At 37.4% G+C, this 8585-nt stretch overlaps 1 protein-coding gene across 1 annotated transcript; it reads right to left on the minus strand.

The window, feature by feature from the left end:
* Positions 1-1308: 1308 nt before the first annotated feature.
* Positions 1309-8354, minus strand: LOC107593034 (cyclin-T2-like). The gene is made up of 9 exons (XM_016282610.1): positions 8122-8354; positions 7405-7486; positions 7065-7193; positions 5835-5895; positions 5675-5737; positions 5142-5187; positions 2828-2991; positions 2473-2543; positions 1309-2325 (listed from the first exon to the last, which is right to left on the minus strand). Exons 1-9 carry the CDS (start codon positions 8313-8315, stop codon positions 1414-1416), a joined length of 1722 nt encoding a protein of 573 aa, XP_016138096.1. The 5' UTR covers positions 8316-8354; the 3' UTR covers positions 1309-1413.
* Positions 8355-8585: the final 231 nt, after the last annotated feature.

Here is an 8585-nt window from a genome sequence, read left to right on the forward strand (position 1 = left end):
GGCAGCCCACTTATTAACCAATCAGAATCAGCAGCCAGTGAGAGAGAAGACAGGAACAGAACTCTAATCTTAAATACTGAGATCATAGGAAATGGGACAGATACACACAGCCTGTTAAAATCTCATCGTACAGTTTTAAGGCTCGACGTACACCATGATGAACAGAACAGATCAGCTGAGAATTCTGGGAAGCGATCTTGACCGTTCACAATCGGCGCACGAAACAAAACCGATAAAACCGTCTTCTTGCCAAAAAAGACATTTTGCTTTCCTCTACTCTAAAGGGTCAAGGGGGAGGGGGGGAACGAATTGCAAGCATAACGTCTTCAAAATCAGAAGACGAAACTGTTACTACGCAAAGGACCCTGGGCACGATGATGTCATCAGTTCAGCTTTCTAACAGAGGGTAACAACATAAAATAGATAACTTTACAGTACATTAAGATTTACAATATATGGAAAGTGACAATGGAATCTGTGTACAGGCATTTTTTAGGAAATTCAGCTAGAATTCGAGAAGTTACGTTGCGGCTGACGTTTTTCGCTTTTAAGAACCTCTAAACCTGAGCATTCGTGAAATTAGATATCGATACAAATAACAGTGAACAGATATCTGCACCTTCCTTTTGTAAACAGTCACACGTTTCTATTTTCATCCCTTTGATTAATGAAAAACAAAAAACATTGTGAATCAAGCATGAAGAACATACAAACATTCACTTTATCACATTGCGTTTTTCCAACTAAAACAGGTTAAAATTGCCAGAGGCATCTTGCAATCTCTCTTTAGCAAGCTCTACGACTCTACGAGGTTTTAAATTCATAAATCTGCCATTGTCGTTTTTACATTTACACTAAAATGTCGTTACAACCTTCACTTTGTAGTTTTTTCTTTAAATTCAGTGATAAAACATGATTAAATCAAAGAGAGACTATGACATGTAACGGACTAGTGATTCTTGCATAAAATTAGCTAAGGAACGAAAATCGTACGTTTTTTTTTTTGTTGAGGTTTTTTCGCTAGTTTAGAAGTTGTGTGCATTTAATAGGGAATCAAGCATATTAAAAGTGTCTTCATAATCCATGTGTGGACCATTATTTATTAAAGCAGTTCACTTTATCACATTGCGTTTTTCCAACTAAAACAGGTTAAAATTGCCAGAGGCATCTCTCTTTAGCAAGCTCTACGACTCTACGAGGTTTTAAATTCATAAATCTGCCATTGTCGTTTTTACATTTACACTAAAATGTCGTTACAACCTTCACTTTGTAGTTTTTTCTTTAAATTCAGTGATAAAACATGATTAAATCAAAGAGAGACTATGACATGTAACGGACTAGTGATTCTTGCATAAAATTAGCTAAGGAACGAAAATCGTACGTTTTTTTTTTTGTTGAGGTTTTTTCGCTAGTTTAGAAGTTGTGTGCATTTAATAGGGAATCAAGCATATTAAAAGTGTCTTCATAATCCATGTGTGGACCATTATTTATTAAAGCAGCATTAGACTCAGAACTCTGCCCCTCCCCCAGCCTCCTGTCAATCTTCGCAAACTGGGCGTGGCCTATCGTTTGATTGACAGATACAGAGGCAGAGGAGGAGTGGCTCTTGGAAGATCGGTGAGATTTGGATGAATGGTGGTGATGGTGGTGGTGACTACCGTGTGAGTGCGACGAATCATGTCTCACCGCTTTGTGCGATGAATGTTCGCGATGTTTCTCACGGCTCGAGCGCGGACTGTGACGACTCTTACTGTTGCCGCTACTTTCGGATGAAACCTTGATCTTCATTTTCAGCTCTTCTTGACTAGCAGAACCATTCTCAGACGAGGAAGGGTGGCGCCGTTTGAGCGACCCGCTCTTCAACGATCGCTCCGGTACCTGCTGTTGGGAATACTTCACCCTGATTGACGTAGACGGTTCGGATTGTTTTCGATGCTGGTCACTTTCCTCCTCTTCGTGTCTGCGTCTTTGCTCTAACTCGGCAGCATGTTTTTCACGGTATTTCTCTAGAGTGAGTTTCTGAGGGGCGAGAGTTGCCGGAGCATGTCCTTGTTTGCTCACCTGCACCCCCTGGAGCGCGAGAAATGCGTCTGCGCTCTGGGAAATTGGTGCAGAAAAGCTGAAAGCAGAACTCTGCAGGTTCGACAGGCCGTTGAGTGACATTGACGCCCCATCCAATGGGAAAGAGGTGGATGGTTCAGAATACATCCCCCCTCTGATGTCACACATGCTATCCATTAATGAAGTGTCCTCGCTCAGAGATGTCTGGAAGGAACCGTCTAAAGACTGGTTGTCGAGTTTTGGTTTCTTGGCAGCTTGATTGGCCTGCAATGTGAACAAAAATAAATAAACTTAAAATTTGTCTAATACTTGACTACTTGCAATTAAACTGTTTATCAGAAAAATCTATAATAATTCTTTAGATTTGGTTTAGTGTATTTTTTCCATACAAACAAAAGCATTTTTACACACCCGCCAGTTTCGGATTCTTTTTAATCTGCTTGGTGTTTTTTCCAGGATCTGGAGAATCTCGTGAGTCAGGTCTACAAAAACAGAGAATATACAAAATATACAATATACAGAATATTCATGTACAAAAACTTAAGCGAAGCGCTGCAATTACTTAAAAATCATCATTTGAAATGCAATCAATCGAGAAAGATCACTTTACTTATCAAATTAATAAAACAAATAAAATGAGTAATAGAATTTTAATTGATTTTTATCCACAACTGATTTTAATGTAAGAGATTTTTCAGTTTTTGTGCAACCCTAATATAAAAAACATACCAAAAAATAAATAAAAATTAAGTCATGTTTGACTGACCATCGAGCAGCTGCAGAGTCACGGACCGGTCGACATATTCCCACCAATGTTTCCCATCTGAAGAGACAGGAATCTCCCAATTGGACCACTTGCAGGCCAGATGAATACAGACACACGCCACCACTGTGGGTTTGTGCTGCAGGCAGAAGGTGGTCAGGTGCAGACTGCAAGAGAGACAACACAGAAAACACAGAGAAAACACTAGTTTACAAATGGAGGACATGAGAAATGCTTTCCTAAGATCCTAATTCAATAATCCTAAATTCATTTCCATTCTTCTTAGTTCATCGTAATAATCATGATTATATCATGTCAAAGCTGATCATAGTCCAGTCAGGTGTGTTTGCTAGAATGTTCTTTGTCTGGTTGGCTGTAAAACAAAACGGTATGCAATTTATGAAACAGATTCAGTCAGTAAAATACAAAATAACTCAATTAACATTTAAAGTGTGGCATCAGCATAACCGACACCAATGCTGGGTTTCTGAATCCCTAGCCCTTTTTTCAATCGAAAACGCTCTCTCTCAGCAAGTGGGCATAAACAGCAACTCAACTTCCTGCTGCGTTAATGACCAAACCAGCTCAAAGCCGTCTTACTGGCTTGAAATGATTTTTTAGTCGCTGTGACAACAGAGGATAAGACTTCAGTGCAATCCATCATAATTAAGTTGTTTTAGGTCGGCTAATGAGAGGCCACCTGATTGATTAAAGACTTAAGTTGCTAACACAAAGGTTGCAGGTTTGGTCTCAAAAAGGGAGCAGAAATAATAATAGTGTGCCGGAGGTACCTAGAGTGCAATGGGGGGATTGTCCCTGAATTAAATTGCTAAGGATAAAAAGCATAGGAAGTAATTACGATACATGAGAAAATATTTTTTTAAATTGAGTAAATATTAAATGGTGCTTAAAGGAATATTTCTCCCAAAAATTAAAAAATGTGCTTAAAGTTTACTCAGCCTCAGGCAATCAAAGATGTAGATGAGTTTGTTTCTTCCTCATAATAGATTTGGATCAAATGTAGCATTACAACACTTGCTCACCAATGGATCCTCTGCAGTGAATGGGTGCCGTCAGAATGAGAGTCCAAACAGCTGATAAAAACATCTCAATAATCCACGCCACTCCAGTCCATCAATTAATGTCTTGTGAAGAGAAAAGCTGCGTGTTTGACGCAAACAAACCTACCATTAAGGCATTTTATTAAACAATCAAAATAACCTATAATAAGCTTCCTCCAGTGAAAAAGTCCTTCGCTTGTTGTCCTCTCACCTCAAAATCCACCAACATATTTATTTAGAGCCAAGTTGGCTTGTAAACGGTGCTTGATCCGTGCATGTTTCTCTCCTGATTCAGAAAAGATTACTTTTTCACTGGAAGAAGCAATATTATACATAGAGGACTCGTATATTAGCCGGAAGTAACGGTTTAAGTTAAAAACATCTTGATGGATTAGTTTCTTACAAACACATAGCTTTGTGCTTCACGAGACATTAACTGATGGACTGGAGTGGCGTGGATTTCTTGTGGATTATTGTGTTGTTAATATCAGCTGTTTGGGCTCTCATTCTGACGGCACCCATTCACTGCAGAGCATCCATTGGTGAGCAAGTGATGTAATGCTAAATTTCATCAAATGTCTTCCCATAAGGAAACAAACTCATCTACATCTTGGATTGCCTGAGGGTGAGAAATTTCAGCAAATTTTCATTTTTGGGTGAACTATTCCTTTAAAGTACCGACAATACAAAGTAATCTTCAAACCATAAATTAAAATGTATTAACAATGTAAAAATAAATAAATGTATATAAGAAAGTCTATTTTCTAGATCAATTGAAACTTCTTTAAAGCAAAAATCTTCTACAAATTCATTATGCCAAGGGTATGACAGCAAAAACTTCTTTGAAAGAAATACTACTATCCTAAATGATGAATACTTCAACTTATTTTTTTTCTTTAAATAATTATAACAAGAATTAGAAACATGAAAAAGAAGGCACTCTCTGGTACTTACCGTGACAATCTCTAAGTTTACACCTTTGAACTCTGAGCTGATATTCAGGCTACCAATTGAGTTATTGACCTATGCACTCTCAATCAAGATATCTCTATTAGCACCTCTACACTCCAGGCTGTGTATTCAACCTTCTGTGCCAACAGCAAGCCCTCCGTACATTACACCGCACTGCACGGGGCCGGGCAGCAAAACAGCCCGCCCAGGCGCGAGAGGGCGTTGGACACAGGAAGGAGAACCCTGCCAAATAGGAAGTCATAGGGTGCCATGGCAGTGCAACAAATAGGGGTCAGGGTAACAACCTGTTGGTAGCCATGAAATAGGAGGTCTGGGCCAAGTCCTTGCTCGCTGAGGGCAGAAAGTGTGAGAGAGAGAGACGATGACGCATTAGATACAATACAGTGAAATTTACATAGTGACTCTTCTGTGAGACTCTGCAACCATGTTTTGCCTTTATAAAGACAAAATTTACACTATGCACCACAAAAAATGTGAAGTATAATATTAATAAAGAAATATAATATAATACACAAATATATTTATATTACAATATAATATACATTACCACTTAAATGTTTATGGTCAGTAAGATTTTGAATGTTTTTGAAAGCAGTCTCTTATGCTCACCAAGGCTGCATTTATTTTTGTTAAAAATACAGTAAAAACAGTAATATTGTGAAGTATTACTACAACTTAAATAGCTTTTTTTGCTGCTCACATTTATCATCAATGCTGAAAACAGTTGTGAGCCAGTAAAAAAAAAAAAAAACACACAAAAAAGAAACCGTGAAAGAGAGATTTAGAAATTCTAAGAGAAAAAGCTGGAAGCATCTACCTCGCACTAGCTGGGAACATCTCACCACATCTGTGTGTGGATGATCTATTGTTATCTCAAACCCTGAAACAAAATCACCGGTTAGACAGGACTCATATGTTCAATGCTTTCATTAAGCACAGATTTATTACCAGATCCTGGTAATGGAGTCGGCACTTACCGAGTGTCTGCAGCACTATGGTCTCCAACAGCACCAGCTCTTGAGCCTGCTGGAGGTATACCTGCGGTTTAACAATCACATCAGCTCATTAGTGGGGTCTGATCCCAATGTTTCTGGTGATGGCCAATCAATTTACAGAATTTACATATTATAATATATTTATATTAAGGCTTGAGAGTAGCATAGTTATTTTAATTTAAGCTTTTTTAAGAAAACAATCAAAAAGAGCCCCATTCACTTTGATTACAGATGCTACTAACCTTATTGTGCATAACTTCAGAAAAAGAGGAAAAAATATTTATTTTCAAACTGAAATGTTATAAAATTACTATTAAATACAATAAAAACATTTTTTTTTTAATAGTTTTCAACTATTAAGCATTGTGGGTATTATGTTAGCTTTGATTTCTTTTTTATATATTTTTTTTAAATAAAGAATGTTTTATTCAAAAATAAATACATATTTCAAAAGTCTATTTCTTAAAAACGACTAAATCAAAAAGAGCCCCATTCACTTTCATTATAAATGCTACTAACCTTATTATGCATAACTTCAGAAAAAGAGGGAAAAAAATATTTTCAAACTGTCAATGTTATCAAATTATTAATAAATACAATAAAAACCAGCAACATAAAATCAAAAAGATCCCCATTTATTTTCATTATAAATGCTCCTAAACTTATTCTTTATAACTCCTAACAAAAAAAAAAGAGGAAAGGTACATCTCCACATACATACATGTAAACATTGTATATTTTATTTTTAGAAATTAAAAATTAATTGTTTATCCTACGAACATGTAAAATCAAATTAAGCCCCATTTACTTTCATAAATAAATAAATAAAAAATTGGGAAATTGTTTGTTTTTAACATCTATCAATGTAACAGATTTCTGTGGGGGAAAAAATTCCAATCTGAATTGGAAAAATGATCCAATAAACTGCAAAACAATAAAATAAAGTCCAGTCCAACAATACTTCATACAAAATATTCAGTTTCACTGAGAAATGATCATTGAAACATTATGCAAATTGAAGCCACTGCAAAACTCACTTAATGTTGTCATTATGTAAATATAGGAAAACATCAAATCTATGGGACAAACATCTCGGTTTGAACACACATTGATTTCCCGTCCGTGTGATGCAACTGTCAAAGCATCTAGCTATCTAAAATGATGAATAAAGCCGAGAGCGAAACTACATCCCCCATAAACCCCCACACTCACATTGCTCTTGGTGTCCAGTGGAGGGTCCTGAGGGTTCAGGCAAGCATGTGCTACTTTAATAACGTGTTCAAGTTTCCTTGGTTGTTCCTCCACCTTAGCGGCCAGAAAGAGTGTAGTGGGAGAAATGATCTGATCGAAGACGGGAAAGAATTATTAAACACCTCTTAAAATCACACACACACACACACACACACACAATGGGGTTACGAATGAGACTAGTTCTGGCAATTAAAATCCTGAAAGATCTTGAGCATTAACAAACACATACAAATAAAACAAATATGAACCATATCAATAACCAATCAAATCATAACCAATTAATTAAAAACTGCATACTCACATTTCTATGGAATTTCGTAAAGGAATTAAGCATGTAAAACCGGTGCATATAGACAATTGCCGTGTTAATCGTAAGCTGGGATCTGCAGAGTTTGATTAAGGAAGAAAAACACTGCAAAATAACCTATTATATATATATAATATAACAAAAATATAATACTCATAAATCATAATTTTCCAAAATCACACCAAAACAGCTCAAATTACACTAATATAGATGATAGCACTGAACAAAAAAACTAAATTAAAAGGGAAAAATCATAAAACGACATATTTATAGACAATAACACAACAATCAATACGGTTCAATACGCCAATAAGCCATTATACTACACCAGTCACGTCTAAATCACTCTGAAACGCTTAAAAGACACACAAAACCCCTATTATTGTAATTAAATTAGGCAAAAACCATAATAGGGAGATTTAATCCAGAAATGTTGTTTATATCAAGTATTAACGCACCGAATCGCACTCCTGTCATACGCACGTTTTTCACACATTTACTCACTTTATACCACAGAGCACACTTTACAACGTATTTAACACGCCAATTATGAAACATGCGTGTGTCTGTGTGAATTCTAACGCATGGGAACGTCGCATTTGATCCGCCACATTTTTCGCTTGATCAAAAGCGGCAGCGTGCTAGCGTGCTAGCGTGCTAACGTGCTAACGGCTAACTCTCTCACGACGCGGCTGTTGCTGTGAAGGATACACGTTTAATCGCTGTCCCATGTCCTGAATTAGGTTGGCGGCTTGCTGTCGGTATGAGAGCTCGCGGTCAGGCTCGACTCCGCAGCGGCGGGACGGCGTGTTTTCGAGCTGTTCTCCGGTGAAGAGCCATTTGTTGGAGCCCCGCTGCACCACCGCCATCATCCCACCCGCTTCCGCACGCCTCGCGGTCTGCATCACCGTGACGTCACCGCGAGAGAAGCCGAGCGCGGCAGCGACGCGAGCCGGACGGAGGCGGTACTGCACTGCGCGGAGAATCATAATATTCAGTGAAACAAAACGCAAATGGAAACGATTTAGATAGCTAATGGTTACTAAAAAATTCGGAATACTTGTTAGGTATAGTAACAGCTCTATATACTTAAAAAGTAAATAAATAAATGCAGAATAATCGTAAATAATAAAAGTACCAGACGAAACGTTTAACAGCCATATTTGTCATATTAA

Source organism: Sinocyclocheilus grahami, unplaced genomic scaffold (genome assembly GCF_001515645.1).
Source record: "Sinocyclocheilus grahami isolate Dianchi unplaced genomic scaffold, SAMN03320097.WGS_v1.1 scaffold163.1, whole genome shotgun sequence".
Lineage (NCBI taxonomy): Eukaryota > Metazoa > Chordata > Actinopteri > Cypriniformes > Cyprinidae > Sinocyclocheilus > Sinocyclocheilus grahami.

Bases quoted from the DNA above. Each gene is read 5' to 3' on its own strand.
- LOC107593034 (XM_016282610.1), bottom strand. From the start codon at position 8,315: ATGCAGACCGCGAGGCGTGCGGAAGCGGGTGGGATGATGGCGGTGGTG. The intron at 5,188-5,674 runs GTAGATGCTTCC...TTCTGCCCTCAG, and splicing joins ATGTTCCCAGCTAGTGCGAG to CGAGCAAGGACTTGGCCCAG. The intron at 2,544-2,827 runs GTCAGTCAAACA...CTGTTTTTGTAG, and splicing joins GACTCTGCAGCTGCTCGATG to ACCTGACTCACGAGATTCTC.